Genomic DNA, 21,760 nt, shown 5'->3' with positions numbered 1-21,760 from the left:
CGACGCGTCAACTGAAACACGTCGGCTTTATTCCTCCGAGGACGCCCGACCATCATCTGTTTAATACCAGAGATGATTGCGTTCAGCCTCCCTGCGACCGTTTCCAATATAACGCTTCCCTCTCCCACCTGTTTCCGGTCGGAGTTTCCACCCGTTTCAACAGAGCGAAGCGATTCATAACGCCGAGAAAACAAAATTCCAGCAGATGGCGGCGATATGAGGAAGCTAGCGCGAGCTGCTGCTGCAGCTGTGTCAGAGAGGTTTTGGGAGTTCTGGAAATGTCCTGAATTTTAAATTTGCCTCTGCGACGTTCCTCAAGTCTCCCCTGTTTAATTGGATCAGATCGATCAGACGGATGAGGTCACCGATCTGTTTGTCATCGGGATTCAGTTGGAAACAGCACTTTCAGATGTTTGTGGCTCCTGATTAGAGCGAGGGACAGATTAGAGAGAGAGAGGAGAGGGGGGTCCACTGTGGGGGGGTGGGAGGGGGTTGCTCCGTTTGATCACCAGTCGGGAGGAGGGGTGGGGAGGGGCAGTTTGAAAAGCCCTTGATGCTGATAGTGGGCGGTGGTTTAGACCCCCGCGGTGATTGACACCCCTGCCACTGCAGGCCGAGCGAGGCGGGATGGGGGGATGGGGGGGTGGGGGGGTCTGCACACAGAGGGGCCTGTTCCTGGCTCTCCATTTGCATCCTCTGCCCGTGGGTGGTTGTGTTAATAATGTGGCAACTGGGAAGATTAATTGTGGACAAGCAGCGGGATTACGAGGGTCTTTGTGCGAGCAAAGGGAGCGCTGGGTGGGAAAGGCCTGTGATCCGTGAGGCCGAGAGGAAATTAGCGGGGGCAGGCGGGAGCCGCCTTTTAACGGCCGACCCGAGGAAATGAAAGGCCGCCGCTAAGAGGATGTTGGAATAAGTAGGCAGAAAATTGTTGACATTCTTGGGAGGCTAATATGGTTCAATATTCCTTGTTGTTGAGGGAAAAACAGCTTTTCTTGAGTTGTGACGATTTCTCTTCTCCCACCTTTAAAATGTGGGAATCGGGTTCCCCTTCCTGTCTGGGGCGGAATAAGACAGCAAAGTTTTATGTTCCTGCAGCTGCGTCTCCGCGGGGCGGGGGTCTCCTGCCACCTGTTGGCCTGTCCTCACATAGCAGCACCAACCCAAACACCCGAAAATGGGACCCCCAACTCCCCCCCGGAGGCATTTCCTGCCTTCATCCTGATCAGGAGCGATCCTGGAAGCGAGCGAGCCTTAAAAACCTCCCGGGTCCGCGAGCGGATCCTCTCGCCGCAGCTTTTTCACCTTCACCTCCAACAGAAACACCCGATTTAATTGTCGTTAATTAAATTTAATCGTGCAAAGAAAAGACAGTGGGGGGGGGGGGGGGGGGGGGGGGGATCAGTGGGTGATTAGGATTCGGAGCGCTACCTGCTTTTTCTTGATTAATTTCAGACACGCTGAGCTCAGAAATTGATCTACAGCTTCATTAATTTTGCTGTAAGTCCGTCCAAATGTGCCATTTGGGCATCTGATTCCAAGATGTGACGCTAGGGCGTTTTCCCGGCCACGTATGAGCACCGCCAGACTTCCGGCATCACTCATCGCTATCTGGAAAAGATATACGGTCCCAAATGTGTGTGTGACACGATGGGCTTTGAAAGAAATTCCTCGCACGGCGAGCGTCGGTGATTTGCGGCCTCGGCGCTCCGCGTCTGAGATGAAGTCTTGCATTTCACGTTGTGTTTTTAGCTGTGCCAGGATGTTGCGCCGCTCGTTATTTTCCCGGGAGTTCTGCCGCACCGCCATTTATCAGGGAGATTTATTTAGCAGATGGACTTCCAGATGTTTCCAGGATCTTCTGCGGCCAGAAAACGAGCACGTGTTCTAGAAGCCGGGTCATAATGTATGAAAGTCCACACAACGGTAGAAAGACCAGATTGTGTGTGTTTGTGTCAACAGCAGCGTTTTAAAGGGACTGTTTTGATTGGTCGACGCAAAGGAAACAACAAAGCTTTAAGAAAACGAGCTGAAAGTGTTGCTTGTGCTGTTGGCTACAGCTAAGCTCCACCCACAGCTCCGTAGGTTAGCGCCAGAGCTTGTTGGGCACGATTTTGAAGCGTAGCATAATTAAGTCGATTTAGTTTAGTTTATGTCATCTCTAGGTTGTTGTGCGGCTCATCCGGGTCCCCTCAGTCATTTAACGGCTCGTTTTAATCAGCGAATCGTCCCTCTTGCCTCCAAAATGTGCCCGAATAAAAAAACGTGCTGCTGTTCGCCGCCAGAACCCTCTGTTAGCGTACCGAGCAGCATAGTTTAGGTCTTTGTCTTAGCTTCCTATCTTCTTGTCTTAGCTTCCTATCTCCTTGTTGCTCCTCACACATCCTCTAGATGATACCAAGGTCACAGGCATGAAGATAAGGAGCGACTAAGTAGTAAAATCACTGCTGCTTTTGACCGCCTGATGAACAAGGAAGAGGCTAGCACGGCACCGAACATCGGATGTTAACAAAAAAGTGGCAATTTTTATGTCAGAGCATAAGTTCCAGAACATGGAAACCGCTGTGTTCTGCTAAAGCTAATCGGTTTGCTTCTCCTCAACATGCGCCGCTAACAAGCGCCTCACCAATCAGCTGTGACATCAACACGATCCTGACGTCTGATGGCTCCTCTCACACCACAGCAGAACATGGACTGGGGGCCGCTGATGCTGCTCCGGCTCGAGCCACTGACGCCAACATAATACGCTACGGAGATTTAGCTTAAAGTTACCGTTTCAGAAGTTTTTCCATTTCAGTACGTTTCCATTAGCGCCAGGATGACAGCTACTTAACTGGGAAGTGGGAAGTTAAATAGCTGTACTCCAGTAGCTAATAGAGTTTAGGCCAGTTGTAAAAATAGTCAAATTAATCAGAATAAATGAATTCATATTATATTAACAGAACTCTGAAATGACGAATCACCTCAAATGAGCGGGAAATCCATTTTTTTGTGCCCGACAGTATTAAAACTAAGGTTAACATCCGACCTGCGCTCGTAAATTAGTGCGCGGGTGTCGCCCCGTTCCCCGACCCCACTGATGGGATTAGAAAGCCCCAGCTCGCCTCATTCCTGCCCCTTTTGTCTGTAAGGGGTGATTTGATTTGTCAATGACTGGTTCTAATTTGAGCGAAGCGGCTAAAGGGGGGAAATAATAATAATGCAGGCCTGTTTGGAAGCAAATGTCCGCCTTGAAAGAGGCAGAACGAGGATTTAGCCATTTAGGAGGAAAACCAGGAACAATTGTTTGTGTCTGGCAATACTGAAATAACCTTGTGATTGCAGATAAGAAGCTGCGGGGCCACTTTTGCCGCTGCTAACCGAACGCGACGTTTGGGCGTTAGAGCCGCTTCACGTCGCTGCGTGTGAGGAATTTGTGTTTGAACAAGCGGCTCCTTCCATCTCGCGCCTGCTGAACAAGCCTGAGCAGGTCCGGCCCGGCGCTTATAGTGGATGTGTCCATAAATTAGCATCAGAAAGCTCGCTGCCGGTATCATACAGCTTCACATCGAGTTTCCACCCTTGTTCCTCTTTTCCCCCTCGTATCTCAGCTGCGACTTTGTCACGCAGCCAAGCACGTAATGCGCTCTGAGCTCTGTATCATGTCCAATTATAATTAGCTTTGTCAGGCCTGAGCTCTACAACCCTCATGCAGATAATATGATAATATGTCTTCATAACCAAGTGACCTTACAGGCGCAGTATTTCTCCCCTCCTCAGGACTGGGCGTCAATAAAGTAATAGAGTCTGGGTGGCAGCAGGAGGAAGATTTAGATGATTGGCTTCTGTGGCGCAGTGATGTATAACTGTTATTATTACCTGGCGGCGTTGTGTGCACGGCTGGGGGCGGCGTGGCGGCGAGGGGGACGTTCTCTGAATGAGGCCTGACTCTTTCGCCAACGTCCGATGTGGAGATTTTGATTTAAAACACGTATATTTGGGTGAATCACAAGTGTTTGTGCATATCAGGGTTCGCCAGTTGGCAGGTTTCTGTCCGCCTTAGCGCGAGCGCTGACGTTCCGATATAGAAGGATTTGTTGTAGAGATCCGATGTCAAACTCAAATAACCCAGTGGGCCAAAATTCAAAAGTGGGACAAAGTCCCGGGCCAACATTGATATTTATTGAAAAAATCTTCCTGGAGCTACAACACGGAACCTTTTGATATGGACCCAAACTAGTTTTGCTCAACAACTGAACATGGAACAATTAAAACACAACACAACATATAATTTATTATTGCACACATGCAAAATTGAAATTCAAATTAAAAAAACACATCACATCGCATTCATTTCTTCTCTTTTAAATTTCAACGGTAATATTTTTCCATTGTAAGTTAATGTAATGTATATGTAATGCCTTTTCATCTCTTCTACTTTCTGGCGCCTTTGAGTCATTTCCAGGTGTTTGTGCTTGTCTTGGTGTTGTGTTTTATAGTGTCATCTGTTGTTGTTCTCCTTGTAATGCACATTGGTTCCACATACAAGAGAGACAGGTTAATCTTTTACATATCTAAACAGATATTCTGCCTTCTACCTGTTCAGAAAGGTCCTATTTTCTGCCTTTCCTTTAATCATTTTCCAGAGGGGTCATGCCAGAATTAGCATTAGCATATAAGGTCGCTATGACTACTTCCTCTCTCTTGGTGGTTGGCAAGTCACAAATTGGTGCATTACCACCACCAACTATTGTGGAGTGTGGATTCACACCAAAGCACCAGCAAAGCATTCTGGTACTTTAGTATATAGTATTAGCACATGCGCTTTAAGCGATAATACCGGCGGGCCAGCTCTAATAGCCAATTGGTATGGCTTTACGGGCCAAATATAATTACATTGTGGGACAAATTTGGGCCACAGGCCAGAGTTTGATACCTATATTTTAAATTGTGCAGTTGATTTTTTTTGGAGAAACCTTTGTGGCTTTGACAGAGCTGGCCAGCAGATGCTCTTCTCCGCGTACCACATTTTCAGTAATTTCTGACACTAGATTTGGCCACCAGGGGGCGTATTTACTTCAAAACGACGTACATTCAGGCTTTTAAGCGTATGCATTTAACGCCGTTGTAAATGTAGTTTGTGTTTTGAAGTTTCTGCAAAGCCATAAACATTTGTCGCCGGCCGAAAGCTTCGGGTTGTCGCGCCAGCGAACGCATCGCCGGTAATTTGCACTGAGGCTCACGAGCGCGGACGTGTGCAATGATGCAGACGCTCTGCCTTCCGTTTGGTAGCAGAGGTCAGGCCCAAACACCTCACACGTTGTCATGTATGTAATAGCTGCAAAATTCCCGTTGTGTTCGCGCCCCGCCGCCGATAGAAACAACGGACTGCTGTTGCGAAGGAGGCGGCGGCGGATTCCTGACAGGCCGAGGTTTCACTAACACTGACGCAGTGTAATGAGGGAGCCAGAGGTGAGGCCTCTCCCCGCACGTCCACGCCGATTTCACAGAGTGATTGATGTGTTCCAGTCAAATGAAGCAGCGGGCTGAGTGATATGACACTTGTCTCACTGTGACACGCGTGTTCGCGGCTAACGTTTATTGGTGTTGATGGGCCCCACTCCACTCATGCAGCAAGGCCCAGTTATTTTGATCCCTTGTTCTTTTATTTCTGTCCCCTCTTCCCTGTTTTCTGTCTCCTTGCCACATCAAATCAGAGCTCAGAGATGGAGGCAGGACCCTCAGGTACTTGCTTATCGAGCATGAGGAGTCGGGAGGAGATGAAAGTAATCATGTGGACCAGGCAGCCAGGTCGGCGCCTAAAATCTCAGGTAGGACCCAACATTTCTGGTAGAAGGAATCCTATTTAGGGGTTTGTATTATTTATTTATTGGGGAAGAAAGTACCTACCAATCTAATTATGGCATTTAGCATTTCAAGCCATTTTGGACAGAAATTCTTGCTAGTTAGCAAAGGCTTGTTTGCTAACAGGAAAGATCAGCTGATGCGTTGTTGGGTTTGTTAAATCTGCCCGTAATTCCTGATCCGAGTAGCCTGATAGAAGTGTCACGATATTCCAACATAACGCGACAAAACACTGAAATATCAGTTTATAAAAACATATTTGGAAGTTCACTCAGGTTTAAGTTGATGCTACTTGTTAGCCAGTTTCAACTTTGATCCATTAGCAGTGTTTTTCCTGAAACTTTTATTCCGTTAGAGGTTCACTAAACTAAAATAAACGAAATCAAGTTGCTTACATTCCGCCTAAAATGCTTCGCTTTGCTGATGTCAGTAATCAGCCGCAGCTATACGGCGCTGAAGTGATTAATCACTTGTTGATTTGGCCGATTTCTTACATGCCTGTGATTTATAGTCACATTTTATTAATAATCTTTATAGGAAGTTGCCAATAAGAATCCAACCCCAAACATTTTATCACTTAATTGCCTTAATGTGTAAAATCTGTGCTAGCGCTGGTGAGCGTTTCAGGCTGTTATCTCGGTGTCGTGACTGAAATTGTTTCCAACATCAGATGCCCCCCTCTTTCATTTCAGCAACCATGAATCAAACGCCGATCCTCTCTAATGGTCTAATGACTAATAATTGGATTAAATTGGTTCCAGATTGATTAGCGTGTGATGCTGAAATTACTGTAGCATTAGCATGTTCTGCTGCGTAAAGTCTGGGATCCTTAAAGTCCTTTTTTCTTCTTCTTGTTTTATGTGGGCGTCACTTCCAGTGGTCACAAGACGGTGGCCATCAAACACTCTGTGACAGCTCTCATTATTGGGGGGGTCCACAGAATAGTTCCCAACTGATAAAAGCATATCACGCCACGGGAGGAAATTGAATTCTGGAGGACATAAATTCTGCCGATGAGAGCTCATAGTCAGGAGCTAATTTAAGGAAGATTAAATTAATTTCAGTGACACCCATTCTATCTTGACGGAGTCGGAACATAACATAATGTGGCTCTGTTGCCTTGAGATAAGAGGATAGTCTTTTCCGACTGGGCACAGCCGAGGATCCAGGCCTAATCCCATTGCTGCAACCGTTTTTTTCTCTCCTTTTTTTTTTGCAGAACATGACGGAGGATACAGCGTATTTGACAACCATTATTCAGACGGGGGATTTTTTTTAAAAGTCTTTCAGTCTGGTGTGATAATTTAATTGACTGCTGACCCGAAGCCTCGGGACACAACAAGCTCTCGCGGTTCCGTTTTCATAGATTTTACCAGGATTTTGTCTGTAGATTAAAGAAATCTTTGGCTTTCACAAGTGTTTCGCAGGCACCTTCTTCCCTTTCTAGTCATGTTTTTCTAAAATAACTCCCCAGAATACTCCCACAAAAGGCTACACAACTGGCAAAATATGAAACTCAGCAAAAATTTATAACTAGTAGTTGAAATATGAAGGCAAGTTTTGTCGGTTGCGTCCTCGCAGCCTGATTCCCTCCCTACTAAACTGTCTTTTAGGCAATCTTTTTACTTTTCTCACTGTAATCCTAAATATTTGGCTGCTGCTTTTGAATCTGAATCCACAGACACCTCCTTTACATTTCCCTGTGGGAAAAGCTTATTATTCCAAGACGGGGTCCTCGTGCTTTAGCTGTCTCAGCTGCTAATGGATTGTAGGACAAAAGTGGTACAAATGAATCTCCCAGCAGTCCTTGGGTGATCTGGCAGCCGCTCCAAACTTTTGTCAATAACCCCACAGTGAAAAGTGTTGCGACGCTGCACTTGTTGGGTCACAATAAGCAGGATGTTGTCTGCAGCTCCTGTAAATCACGGTGACAAGCACAGTCATGCTAAATCAACGCAAGGAAAAAATAAATGTCTGCGTAACAGCTGTGCTTCCACACTTCCTGTGGGAAGAAATCCGCCGAGCCAGGAACGCACACCAGCGATGTGTCATTTCACTAAAGCGTCGGTCCATTTTAAGGTGGCTGTTTAGAAAATTCCCCAGCAAAACACAGTAAAACGGAATTTTCACACAGCAGACTGTGTAATCTAAACAAGATGAAATCTCCAGCTTGGACAACCAACCCCATAAATCACCTGGAGCAGCTGCTTTGGAAACATTTCCCTTTGATTTTAACATTTTCTTTGATGGTTCTGTTTAGCAAATGGAAGTGGACAAACCCAAACACACCTGTTAGCTGTTAGCTTAGCTAGCCACGATGCTACCTGTGATACAAATATCTGCCAACGGCTTCAAGCTGATGTAAATTTACTGTCGTTTTCTTCATCTTTCTTACAGAAGGATGACAAATCTGCTCGACCTGCATGTGCTGTAAGTGCTTCCATGCTAACGCTCCGTTTAATTGTTGACAGCTGCGTTGCTGAGATTCGTGCCTCTTTCTTTTTTTGCTCCACAATCTCTCCCTCTTCTTCATCTTCCTCCTCCTCCTCGTAAATCTTGCCCCGCTCCTCCTCCTCGTCTCTCCCAGATGAAGGTGCAAGCGCTGCAGTTCTCCCCTGTACCTCGCCGCCCTCCCCCAGGATGTCGTCCCCGTGCTCCATCTTTCAGAGGGGTAACCTGCGGTCGCCAGCTGTGCGCGGAGCCCCCGCGGTGCATTAACGGCGAGACGCGCTTTATCACGCGCCGCCTGGGCCTTCCTCTCCCCAGCTGCTGGAAGGTGGAGGGAACTGTAGTGGCCTATAGAGCGCAAACAGCTGTGCCAGCTGTGGCCACTGGGCGGGCCTAGAGCCCAACTTCCTGTATGAACAAATAACTGAATAACTCAGTTAATAACGGCTAAATTGGGATTCAAGCGTGTTAAGCAGCTCGGCTTTTTCCATGGATTCTCCACTTGTTTATAACCAGGAATATCTTGGTGCATTTACGGGGATGGCGGGCTGCCTCTTTTACCCCTTTCCCACCGACCTCCACCCCCCAGGGCAAACACAGTAGAAAACAACCGCCCGACTCTCTTATAGGAGCCCGAATGCGTCGCCCGCAACCAATCAGGACAGAGAGCCGCGCCCCTCCGGTATCGGCGGCCGTGCGTCCTCTGCTGGTGTCCGGCGTGATGCAAAGCGACAGCTCCTCACACTTCGGTGTTCGGATCACCTCAAGTAGCTCAGATATCGGAAAAAATGAGCACACTTCCCAGAGCAGCGGCCAAATGTGGAATGACTGAGGGTGTCCGCAGGCCGCCGCGCCCCAATCCTCCCGCCTGACACAACAGGCTCGCTGGTAGAGAGACAGAGAGAGAGAGAGAGAGAGTCAGGAGACCCGTCAGAGAGGGAAGCTGGCTGCAGCGGGGCGGGGGGGGGGCAGGTGGCGGCGGCAGAGAGGGCCGAGCGCTTTGAAGCCATCGGAGGTGATGTCAAATTTGCTTAGACTCAAGGTTGCTGTTTGAATATGCTGCCCACTAATCCGGCACCAGTATCTCTGTCCTCATCTCTGTTTTCTGTCACCATGGACAATCCGCCGTCGTCTCCACGACGACGGCTCCTGACAATGTCCTTTCACATCACGTTACTGCACACCCGCAGCTGCAGTCAGCACGCCGTCACTCAGCTCCTTTGTCTGAACGCCGGGGCCCCTTTCTGCCGTTGACGCGCTCGGCGTCGGCGTGGCAGCGACGGGCAGCGCGTGTGCTGCCGGCTCTGCCGTCACAGCAGCAGAACCGGACCCTCGCCGGCTATTCAGCAGCATCTGGAAACCCAATCCGCCGTCCCTTGAACATCTCTGTTTTTTTTGTAAAAGTAGAATTTAAAAGAAAATCTCCTAAATCAAACATTGGCGACGGAAACGACCACAATCCAGTCGGCCACCAGCTGCCGCTGTTGCTTCCTTAAAAAAGGCTTCAAACCCAGTTTTCAGGACAAAACACTCCTTTGTGGCTGCACAGAGACATTTTAGATGACCCTAACGTGTAAACACAGAGTGGAAGGCTCTAAAAACAGCCGCCGTTGCCGTGTCAACTGGTGGGTTTCAGTCAGAAGGCTCTGGGTGTTCGTTGGCGGCTGCTTGTGCTTCCCCTGAACCCTTGAAGGCTCAGGTCCACGTTCCTGAACATCCTTTTGTCCTCAACATCGTCCCTACGATGGGATGCTCCCGCACCCAGCAGAAATGTGGGTTGCAGCTTCCAAGATAGCATCAACCAGGTCGCCTCGGTGCCCCCCAGTGTCTCAGATGGACTCTTCCGCCACTGTCACGTCCTCCTTCCATCGGGGGGTGTGAGCAGTGGCGTGGAGGCTGACATGATTGCCTTTAAGCAGCTCCTCTTATCCAGTGACACGCAGCTGCAGCCAGGCACCTCTTCTGACAGTAAGAGCACAATGATGGATCGCCTTGCCAAAACTGCTGATCAGAGGAGGTCAAAGGTCAGACGCGGGTCGCACAAGGCCCGTCCAATCACCGGGGACGGCTTTTCGTCACGGCGCGGGGTTGAAATGTTACCGCATTGGGAGCTTAATTATGTTATTAATGACAGAGGTTTCACCAGATGGTTAAAAAAAAAAAAAGGTCAGGAACATTTGAGAGTATCGAGGATCCTCGGAGCATCACAGCGCAGCGGCGGATCCGGCCCGAGCGCCGTTCGCACGAACGCGACGTCTCGGAGTCGCCGAAGAGGTCTGTCGAAAAGAGCAGACGTTTGAAAGTTTGTGACATGTGCGGCTCCACGGCCGCGACGCCGCCGCTGACGTAGGCGGAGCTGACAGTGTCCTGGCCACGGAGATGGCTCTGGGACATACCGAGTTTGGTACGCGTCAGCTCGCATTGTTGTCAGGACGCATCCTGAGTGAAGCCTGAATACGTAAACAGCATCATTAGAGGGGAACTCAAATGAAAGAGGGGGGGGGGGCGTCAGAAGAGTTTTTTGATGTTTGCCCTCGCTCCTCTCAAACAGAACTTGCTAACAACCACCTTTTATTAAATTTTTGATGGAAAAAGAGTCAATCTTTGAGTTCTGTCCTCAGTCTGGGTAGTGGACCGTCATATTTGAGCGCAGCCTGAAAGCACGTCTGCATTGCTTCAGTCTGCATCGTTTGTTGGTGCTCTTCAGATGTCAGTTGCTATAGAAATGTACTAAAACGTAGCTTCCTTTAGCCCCCCTCCTCCCGTGTTAGCGCTTCGCTTCTCCAGTCTGGCTCTTCCTGTTAGGTGTCAGGCCAGGACACGTTTCGCTTTGGACATGGTCAGATAATGGAAAACTAAGCTGCATTTGCAGCACTATTGTAGAAAAGCAAAAAGTAGTATTAATTCAATTAGCGAGAGAAAATCACATTATTGTGAAATTGCTTATTATATTTGATCTGATGCTGTAAAGTCGGGGTTAGCGGCTACATTTCACCAGTCGAGCCAGTCGTTTACATGCACAGCTGGACTTTATCTCTGTCCCAGTAGGGCAGCAGAGGATCATCCTGGTTTTACTGTTGAGATCAGACCACAATACTCTTGTATACAGAGAGAGCTGTCAAGACTTAATGAAGCATCGTTAGTGTTAAGATGACTTAACAGAAGTGTTTTGACGGCAGAGTTCAGCGTTCATATCTGGAAACGCCAGCTGGAGTCGCAGGGTTCAGCGTTCGAGGTGACTTAAGGAGTCCCGTTACTCTTCCTGATGAGAATTAGCAGCATTTATCAACCAGGCTAGGTGCTATAATTAGCTTGTCAGTCTACTTCAGGCCGAGCCGGCGCTCTTTAGGGAGCAGAGGAGACGATATGCATGAGGAGCCGACAGTCCGTCGATAATGTGGCAATTAATGTCATAATCCTACAGCCAATAATATTCAAATGGACGTCAGCCTCTAAAGCGGCACTTATTTCCCGTCCTTTTCCAGACCTCTGTCTTCGCCATATCGCCGACATCCGGCGCCTCTGTAACGCGAGGCGTAAAACCAGGATTTATTTATTGATTTGCTTTTGACCGTTGAGCGTCTCCTTTATTGCCGAAGCTTCGCTTGCTGTAAAACGCAAATCCGAAGCGTAAAACACGGTTTTAATCAAAACTTTATTGCCTCCATGTTGCCGCATCCATAAAATGTATCCAGCTGTTGAAGAATGTGAGTAATTCAATGGCGGCGGCGGTCAAATATATCAGCCTCTCCCGGCCTTGGGAGGGTCAAGCTCGCCATGATGTATGGGGGCGGCGGTGGCTGAAGGTCGTGGCAGCTTCTTCTACATAATGCATTAATCCCGTAGATTTCTGCCGCCGCAATCTTCCCAACGCGAACCTTGGCGTGAAAATCTTACTAAGTAAATCAGCAACACGCTGGCATTTCTATTAACCTCCAGTGTGCAGCTGACAGAAACATGAATCACAGTAAATAATATCGCTCAAATTGTAAATCCTGTTTACAACTGTGGTGGGAGGGCCGGACCATCTGTTTGCTGCACGTGGGGGTCTGGCGGCCTGAGGTCACGACGTGTTAGTGTTTACCCCGAACCTCACGCGTGTCCCGGGTTAGCTAGCGAGCTTAGCTTTCAGATGGGCGGTACGTCCCGCTTCAAGGTGAAAACAGCCGAGACGTTTGATTCATGCAGCGTAATCGAGGGAGCCGTTGACCTTTAGAGGGAACAGGAAGGGTCACCGCGGCAACGGTGCCTCACGGGCATAGCCCCGGTTCCAGCGATCTGTCCCTTGCCTGTTGCAGACGAACCGGCCATCAGAGTTCTCCCGGATTCCCGTCAAACTCAAAGAGATCCACGTACCCCGACGTTGTCTTGGAGGGGAGTCGTCGGAGCCCTTCTGTATCAAAGGGTGAACTAATGCAAAATGCATGTGGCCCGTGGCACTAAAGATGGTGGTGCGGCGCGCTGCAGGAGCGTCGGTGAGCTGAAAGCTGAAAACATCTGTGTAAACACATGGCCTTTTTCCAACCATGTACACAATGTTCCCATCGCCCTGAGATAGATGTCCGAGGCAATATACCTCGCCCCGGGGCCAGACCGCTATGGCTTTGAACATCTGAAAAACCTTGAGCTCGGAGCGATATCCACTTTCAATGTTCCAGCACGACAGAAGAATCCAACCCAGGGCCCTTATTTGGCTCTTTGTTGTTCCACGGATCAATCGGGCCTGTTGTTCAAAATGTCTTTAATATGACGGCGTTGGGAAAAGGCCGATGAGCGCAGAGGAGGACGGATAAAAAAAACACAAGGGAGGGAGGAGCGTCTGTCTTTGTTGTTGTTCTTTAATTCTGTTAATAGCCCAAGGTAAAGATTTATCTGCTCTTGTCAATTTACCTCAGCCTCAATATAAAGCACCAAGGTCACTTTTTCCTTGCCGGGCCCACAGGATTAAATTGTCATGTCAGTCTAATAGGCAGCACAGGGAATCATTAGTCCAGCTCAGCTGCCTGACTGATAGGCATTTCAGTCCAATCATGGGAGCGTGCCGCCACGGGCCAGCCGGTATTGACACCGTGTCAGGCCTGAGAGGGGACGCCTTAATCAGCGAGGACACTCTCAACATTGATTTGACAAGCTGCCGTAATGACCCCCTTGTTTTGGTAAAGGATCACTGTTTATCCGGGCTGGCAGTGATGCACTCGCAGCGCCGCGTTGTCATGGAAACGGTCGTCACCGGCCAAGTTGGCGGAGCCGGGCAGAAAGTTGGTTTCAGAGATCTGAGTAAGTGAGTGTGTGTGTGTGAGTGGGGGGTCACTGGGACAGACTTTAACGCTGTCAATAATGGTGTGAAAGATTTTTTAATAGTCAGACACAGAGATGTGAAAAACCAGGTAAAGAAGGAACTTTACCTGCATTTCTGTCGCAATATCAGCTCCAAAGTTAGAATTTTACACCGGAGAGACAAAAGCTGTGAACAAGAACCATCAAATCTAGAAGCCTTCTGTGATATATAACGAAATCAATAAACTTAACCAACGTTCGGGGTGAGAAAAATGGCGCGAGCGTGTGCTGATCCCGTTTTCCTGTCCTCGTTAAACATCATCCATGAATTTCCCCAACACTTTTCATCACAAGCCGTCGAGCCAGCTGCTAACAAACGTCACTCGGCCCGACTGTAGCAGAAAACGTCACATTTTCATTTTGAATGCGTATTTAATGACTCGATTAACCAGCTTTTGAATAAATGAGTTTTATTTCCTCCACGCACTTGCTGCTCAGTGGAGCCTTAATCGCTATCATACCGCTAAAATTCTAAACGACTCCACACTTCAGATCCATTATTATTTGGCCTTATTATGACTGAACACACACTTTTGTATTTAATACCAGTTGAACAAATAAGCAATTTGGCTTATGATGTTTCCGGGACCGATGCAATAAAAAGAAACAACATAAAAGCAACTGTTTCGGGTGCGATAGCTACGTAGTTGCTAATTAGGAAGGTGACACCACCACTGGTGAGAGGATGGGAATAACTGGCAGCCTCACTGTGAGGTGTTAGTCTGTAAATATTATTGGCACGCTGACGGTCTCCCGCCGTGTCGTTATGTGTAAAGTCATTAACGACGATGGTGACGGGCCCTCAGCGTCTCCGAGGTGTTTTTAGAAGCCGTCATCCAGAGAGGGCTGATGAAGAACCGCGACAGACGCCGTCGAGCACAATACATCAGCTTTTAATTTGTGAAAATACAAAATAAAATCATGTACAGTTTATGTACAAGCCTATTTGTACAGGACTGTTAACTGTAGTTTTACTGGATGTGATGATCCGCAAGCCAATAAGTTCAAAAATAAGAGTGAAAAGCAAACTAGACGGCAACCTCAACAGGAAACATTACAGAGATATTTTACACGAAGCTTGATATAGATTTTAGAAGAAAAATAGCTTTAAGACTTCAAAATATATATATATTTTTTGACTGAAATTCTACTTCTAAATTCAACTGGGCCCCTTTTTCGCTCGCCTGGGAGCCTCTTCTCGCAGTGGTGGGTCTTCTGGAGTCCTCCGCTAGCTTCAGCACTGCCTGGCACGTCCCCTGCCACGAGGGAAAGGTGCAAAAATGTCACAACCGCCTCGCCGTCGCCGTTAACCGGCGTTGAGTCGTCTGTAGATGGATGATTCCAATGGATCGCTCCCATTGTTTGTCAAGATACAGCTGCGATTTTGTTCAAATACATCTCGCTTAATAACCAGAAATGATTCCTATAAATACGCGGCGTGATATCGCTCAATACGATGGATTACCAACAGAATATGATCAATGGAAATAGCCAAGGCTACTTTTTCTATGATAGAGCTGTTTCTTTTTATTCAGAGTTAACATGGTGGCGTTAAGAGGGGGACTTGATGGCATCCAAGACAGTCTTGTGTCAGGCAGTGCTTCCAGCCAGCAGAGGACACGATAAGCCCACTTCCTTCGATATGAGGCTCCGACTCTTCACTTCTGTCTTTACATTTTTGGTTTCATTTGATAAGGAAACAGCTCTATCATATTTGGCTAATGGCGTTAAAAAGGGGCCCCCGGAGCGACGACGTTCTCTGATACTCGACATTCTTGGACGTAGCGACGAGAAGAAAAGGCAAAGGTACGAGTAGAAGCGGATGAAGATAAGGCTGCAGCCTCGCGCTGTCCACGCACGGACGCCGGCCACTTTAGCCACCGTAAACATGGTGAGTGATCTCAGAGCGGCAAAGGAATGGCCGAGGGTCCGTCAGCGAAGATGCCGCGTGGAAAGACACAGTTCAACAGCCTGTAGGGAATCAGTCTGTAACACTGGGAAATAAATGCGGCAGTAGCGGTTGTTGAGCTTACAAGGCAACTTTTACACCCGGAAAACTTGATTTGGATACAATTTTCTATTTCAGTAGCGATGGTACTCATTTTACATGGTCGCCTCTCACCGGAGAAGCGTGACCCGAAAGAAGTCAGTCAGGTCGCCGCTAGCTTAACGGTGCAAAGTAAGATTAGCATCAGCAACATTCGGATGTGATTGTCTTCATGTAGAAAAGCTGAGTGAGGGAGGTGGGGTGGGCGTCTCTCCCGGTGACAGGCGTGATGCGACGCTGATGCGAGGGTCCCCTGCTCAGCACTGGTCTTCTGCTTCTCTGATGGGTGGAATGGAGCTGCTGGAGGATTTACACGGGCTAATGTGGGTGACGGTCCTCAGGTGGGCATTCTCCGGCTCATCTGTAAACCACGTCTTTTCTGGGGGGGGAAGCACAGAGGCAAAGAGATGTTGCCCAGATTTAGAACTGAGTGGAAGAAAAAGGGTTTTTTTGTGTTACCTATGATTAAAAATGATGGCAGGTCAATATCTCTTTGTCCCAGTTTGTCAGATAAGGAAGCTCGAGCGTTGGTCACAGGCGCCCCTCCCTCGCCACTGCTCAGCAGGGTCAATAAACACTATCAACACTATCATCACAATTCTGTTTGTCCAATTTAAAGACAACCCAAGTCGGCTCATTCTTACCAGCGCGGCTACATGTAGCATCCGCTCACCGAGCGTCCTTATTTGACCCGCTGGGAGCAGGAATGACAGCCAGTTTCCCCCCTTTTAATAGTTTAGCATTATTCTACCTACTGCTGTTTACTTAAGATAGCAGACGTGCAAGTCACAGCTATTACAAAATCTGTGCGTCTCTGTCCATATTAGTTAGATTAATGGTTTTAACTTCATGTTTCATCTGGTCATAGTTGTTTTATGGGGTTTTTTTTCAATCATTTTAGAGGCTTCAGGCTTTTGGCTTGTTGCAACTTTATTTTCATAGAGGAAGAAATGGCCTGGCGCAATGATGCACCAGTTGGCGCGAGCCGAGGTCGTGCATTTTCATCAGGGCGGCTCCAGGCTACGACGCTTCGCCACATTAGCACGTATGCCAGCGTGTATAAAACCTCGCTGTATGAACTAAATGCATCAAGGATAAAGTGGCATCAAACCAATCAACGACACTCACGCAACCGTCCAGAAAGTCCTGCGCAGCTCTCAGCCATGCGGCGCCGGTGCGGTCGTTTGAAAACGACTAAACTACTTAGCGTTCGTTCAGAGAGCGAGAATGTCAAGGACACGAGCGTGGAATGCAATGACATGCAGGATCATTCACTTCCATACCTTGGCCCGCTCTATTCATCCTTGCTGCACTTTTGGAAAAAAGAAGGTAGCACACTAGATGTAAGCTGATTGGACCATTATTGACAGATGATCAGAGGTGTAAAACAGCAGGAGAAGCTTGTTACGCTGCCCAGACCGCATCCAGGCCTGTTACCAGGACAACGGGAAACAGGAAGTTCATACTCGCTTCAGAAACCAAATAAAGCGGACATAGTGGAGACAAGTGTGTTTGATAGAGATGTTTGCCTCAGCAGGAGCTCCGGGTTTACCGCCGGCAGCCGTGGATAAAGGCTAACGGTTAGCATCACATACAATCACCGGAACACACTCCAGTCCAAAGATACTGCTGCCGTCAGGTTATGTACCCAAACCGCTACTCGCAGCGTGAACGCAGCACAGAGAACAGAGGAGCGCTTGTTCCCCTATCAGGGAGAACACTTGCACCAAGGCGTCGTCTACCTGATGGATCCCAAAACCCGGCTGGATTAGAGCCCGTGAGGACTGGGCCCTGATTCAGAGTGATGCAGTCTGATTCCCATGTTTACTTGTTTGTGATATGTAATTAATCAACATAGAATAACAAAATTATCACAGTAAGTCTGAAATTTCGATGTTGCAAGAGCTTTAGGAGGGGACGTACTTTTGTTTGTCTCTGGTGTCTCTGCTCCGGTTGCGGTTGGTTTTGGGGATGGAGTGGACGGAGGAGCTTTTTTTGCTGGAGGAATGGGACGAATGTGACGAGTGAGAGAGGCTGGTTCGAGACTGGCCTGCGTTGTGGTCGAACTGCATCAGGCAGAAGATCAGGTCCGAGGGCACCAGCTCAAACGCGTAGGGGGGATTGGTTATGACATACCTGCAGGAGAAGGGACACGTCTGAGTCCACCGGGACCAACTAAAGACGACGTTCCCTCGGTGGAAACACAGACCGAGTCCATACGCACCGTTTGGTACACTGGCTCTGACTGTTGAGGTGTGCGTCCCGCAGCCGATAGATGCCAAAGCACAGCATGTTGTAGGTTTTGAGAGCTTTGCAGAAGAGGTCACCATAGCAACCCCCATCCTGCAATGTGATCCAAACAAAACATGTTCTTAGAGACTCATTTGGAGACTATTTAATTGCTAATTGAGGTCATTTCTGTGAAAAAAAAACAAAAAACTCAAGTTCAGAATAATAGAAGCATCTTGTCTGTTAGCTAAGCGGCTGTGGTTGTTGGCTACCTTTCACTGCAAGTCTGGATAACAACAACTTGTTCTATTCCGAATAACAGCCTTCCGGGCTGAGCGCATTCCCTAAAGTCGGCGCCCAGGACACAGATCGGCAGGGATGTGCTTGTCCCTCGGGTGACAGGATCACTCACTTACCCCAAGGTCAGCAAAGGGCCCGTCGTACAGGGCCAGCTGTGCCACACGACACCTGTCCCTGTTCGCCAGGGTCTGTGGCGTGCTGTAGCCCCCCCGCAGCGCATTTTCCTCTGCCAACAGCCCTTCCAGCTCCGGTGTCGCCCCGCCTGTTACCAGCGTCCGGATCAAGGTGAGGATATTATCATTGAAGTATGTCTGCAGGGATGAAGTCAGAGGGGAGAGACATCTGTGAGGAGACACCCCCCAACCTGAGAGTGAGCAGATCCAACCGGACTCTGCTGTCATAAGAAGAAGCTAAGAAAACTGCACATTCCTATCGTCCTAAACATCTCGTACAATCTGAAAGAACAGATACTGAGTGTGGTTATTATAGAAGCTGCTACGGATGGATTCAGACTCACAGCGCTCATTAAAGAATCCAGCACGCTGACTGCGAACGCCGTCCCGCAGGCAAAGGGCTGAGTGAGGTACAACTCGGTGTCGGGGTCGTCGTCATCGTCTTGGTCCAGGAACTGAACGTTGGAGTCGTTCACTATGGGAGAGAAATGTGTGCTGGAGTCAATCCCCGTCTCTCCGTTTGTCCGCTGCGAACTCGGGAGATCAGGAATTCTGCTCCAAACGGGATACCCCAGCTCCTCCTCTTTTTGTCTTTTACCTTCCACTGGATGGAAGATGGATGCCGCTTCATTGGCTGGCAAGAGACGCTCAAAACCCCCCAAATGCTAGTTAGCTTAGCTCAAACGCTGGCGGTGAACGGGTAGTATTGGCGCACTCAAACGTAGGAATCTGCAATAATCTTCAGGTCGTACAGCTGAACTCAAATCCTAATGAGTCGGAGCTACTTTAGGGTCCCTGCCAGGCCAGAAGGGTGTCTGTCGTCTTCCCACCAGGGGAAGAAGGCGAGTGACAAAAAGTAGCGGGAACAAAACATGCGACAGGTCTGTGTGAAGAGGTGGATGAAGAAGTGCAGCGGCTGCAGAGCTGGACCGCTTATACCGGGTTTAGGAGAGCGAAAGGAGGCCGCGGAGTGGCTGGACCCAGGCCGCTCATGCACACGAACAACACGCTCACAGCATGCACAACGTTCTCCTGCACTCAGCATCAGTAACACCAGTTTGCCTTGTTAATCCGTGACACCGAACTTCCAATTACTTGAACTGGCATTTCAACCCGTCTTTGCTCAGAACCTTTTTTTTTAAAAAGATGTCTTTGAGCAACAGAACACATGCAGCAGCTGCAAGAAAGTAATGATGCAAAGATGTAGCGGGAGAACTGCTCCCTCTGCGAGGACAGAAATAAATGTCGGCGTCAACGGGGCTGAGATGAAAGAGGAGCGGCCGGAGAATTCGATTGGACGCAAGATGTCGCGAAAACAGCCACCAGGACTTTTGAGGGATCAAAGGCCCCGCAATTCTTGAAGAAATAAAAGGGAGGTGGGGGGGGGTCTCAGATAAAGGAGCGAAAAACAAGACAGGCAATTTCAACCAGAACTAAGAGTAAAATGTGCTGAGAGTGAAGCCACGGGAATGGAGGCAGCCTCTGGTGCAGTGAGAGAAATCAAAAGGAAGCTGATGTGAAGGCAGTTCCAGCACTGCAGGACAGGACAGAGGACGTCTTACCCAGCTCAGTTATCATCTGGATGCTGGTCCCACTGCTTTTGTCCTGACTGAGCGAGATGACGGGCAGCTTTCTGCCTGCCTTTGCTAACGGCGCTGGACAGGCAACAGTAACGGGAGCATGTCAACAAAGCAAACGCTGCTTTAATCGCAGTAATCAAGCGCCGGCGCCTGGAATGACTGAGATCTTCAAACGTGTTAGCGGCTGCTTAGCTGGAAATGCACTGGTGTCGATGGAAGGTCCAGGAAGGAACGTACCCAGTTCTGTTATGATGGGGATGTTTGCGCCAGTGGTGATGGAAGTCTGCCTCACTAATCCGTGCACGGGGCTGTTTTCTGGAGACGATCTGTCCATCCCCGGCGGTGTGAAGCCTGAATGAGCACAAAAGACAGAAACGAATCAGGAGGAGAGCCGAGAGGCTAGGCCGCTGCCCCCGCTCCCCGCCGCCGCTGTAATTCCTGACAAGAGCCAATATTAGGCCATATATTATACATGTGGCGCAGCACTCATTTTGTTCCGGAAACGGCCTTTGCGTACGCGCACCAGGGCCGTTCACGCTGCAGCTACGGAGCATCAAGTGACCCAAGATTGAATTCAAATTGAATTGACATTTCTTGCTTTCCTCAGACCGACAAGTAAGCACATTAAACCAGCGACGCTGATGTATTATACATGGGCGGCGCTTTGACATCCATCACGTCCTGCTGACTAAAGCAAATGCGAGGTCATACGTGTATTAGAGAAATAACGACCCTTCTTCCTCTCTCTGTCGCCGGGTCAAAAGGTTTCTGAGAGCACTTCTGCCAGTGCTGCAGAATGACCACTGTGAAAGGCCACGCTACGATAAGTGGCCCCTGCTGCTGTTCTGAAGAGCTAATATGCAGCTTTCATTAATTATACAGGCTATTTGTTCTTATTTTCAAAGCAGAGGAGGGTAGAAATGGGGGGGGGGGGGGGGTTCTGTGCCTTCGCTTTGCTTGTTGCCACCAATTAGGTTTGTGAAGAAACCAGTTGTTACAGTAACCTGAGGAATAGTCACTGAGGTTTACTGTCAAACTCAGCGACACCAGGTCAGCCAGGCGGCGCCCAGTGAGGGATATTTCCTGTGCCAGGGCCCTGTCCCTCCCAGGCAGTGCACTGAACTATGATAGGCCACTCCTTACCTTGGGAATTAGCCTGCAAGACCCCGATGCTGTCGTCAAACAGCATGGACTTGATGTTGAGCGATGCCAAGATGCATTCTTTGTCCTGCAGTGACGCATCGTCAATATTGTTCTGATTGGCCGACAGGATGACACACATGTCGCAGAGGTTGATGTTGACAGCTCTCAGATCTGCCCGACTCAACGGCGTGCCCTTTGAAGAGGAGCAAAGGGGAGAATTTATTAGAAGAGCCGCACGTTAAAGACTGTTTTCCTCGCTTGCTGTCAGAGTTTCGGACAAAATAACGGAAAACTTAAGAAATCTCAGGGGAAAAAAACAGACATTTGATACAACTTTTGATACGCTGAATGAACTACAACCAAAGTTTGGACGTTTCTTCCGTTTCATTTGCCGCCATCTGTCTTTGTAGTCGTTTCAAAGCACAAATTTTTCAAATACTTGGCAGGAAACGCAGAGCGCGCGAGTGGCCCAATCACAGCCGCACATTAGCCTGCAGCTCAGGTTAGTTTGAGTTTTCTTTAAAATTAAATAGTTTAGAAGCCGCTGTAAGCCTGAAACATGTGTGTGCAGTAAAATGTAATGAAACTCTGGCGTGCTGGTCTGTTTCACCTCAGGAACACGTGTTCGGCATCACCGAAATGATTACAGTTCTTGAAAT

General features: G+C 48.6%; 1 protein-coding gene across 14 annotated transcripts in view; it reads right to left on the bottom strand.

Annotated features, from left to right (window-relative positions):
* Positions 1-14,503: 14,503 nt before the first annotated feature.
* Positions 14,504-21,760, bottom strand: part of LOC101064381 (calcium-activated potassium channel subunit alpha-1) — a 54,671-nt gene continuing 47,414 nt past the window's right edge. For 7 of the 14 annotated variants that reach the window (XM_029842826.1, XM_029842837.1, XM_029842831.1 and 4 more), the window contains 9 exons: positions 21,102-21,294; positions 20,196-20,309; positions 19,941-20,033; positions 18,723-18,853; positions 18,322-18,516; positions 17,901-18,019; positions 17,600-17,812; positions 16,960-16,988; positions 14,504-16,055 (listed from right to left, as the gene is read on the bottom strand). In XM_029842826.1, coding sequence (XP_029698686.1) covers positions 15,934-16,055; positions 16,960-16,988; positions 17,600-17,812; positions 17,901-18,019; positions 18,322-18,516; positions 18,723-18,853; positions 19,941-20,033; positions 20,196-20,309; positions 21,102-21,294 — 1,209 coding nt within the window. In that variant the 3' untranslated portion in view covers positions 14,504-15,933. The remainder of the gene's footprint in view (positions 16,056-16,959; positions 16,989-17,599; positions 17,813-17,900; positions 18,020-18,321; positions 18,517-18,722; positions 18,854-19,940; positions 20,034-20,195; positions 20,310-21,101; positions 21,295-21,760) is intronic. The other 7 variants (XM_029842841.1, XM_029842883.1, XM_029842896.1 and 4 more) reach the window with 3 other exon arrangements.

This window comes from Takifugu rubripes, chromosome 1 (assembly GCF_901000725.2).
Source record: "Takifugu rubripes chromosome 1, fTakRub1.2, whole genome shotgun sequence".
Classification (NCBI taxonomy): domain Eukaryota; kingdom Metazoa; phylum Chordata; class Actinopteri; order Tetraodontiformes; family Tetraodontidae; genus Takifugu; species Takifugu rubripes.
The sequence above is the reverse complement of the archived record's forward strand: the minus strand, read 5'-3'. Positions and strand labels throughout refer to the sequence as shown.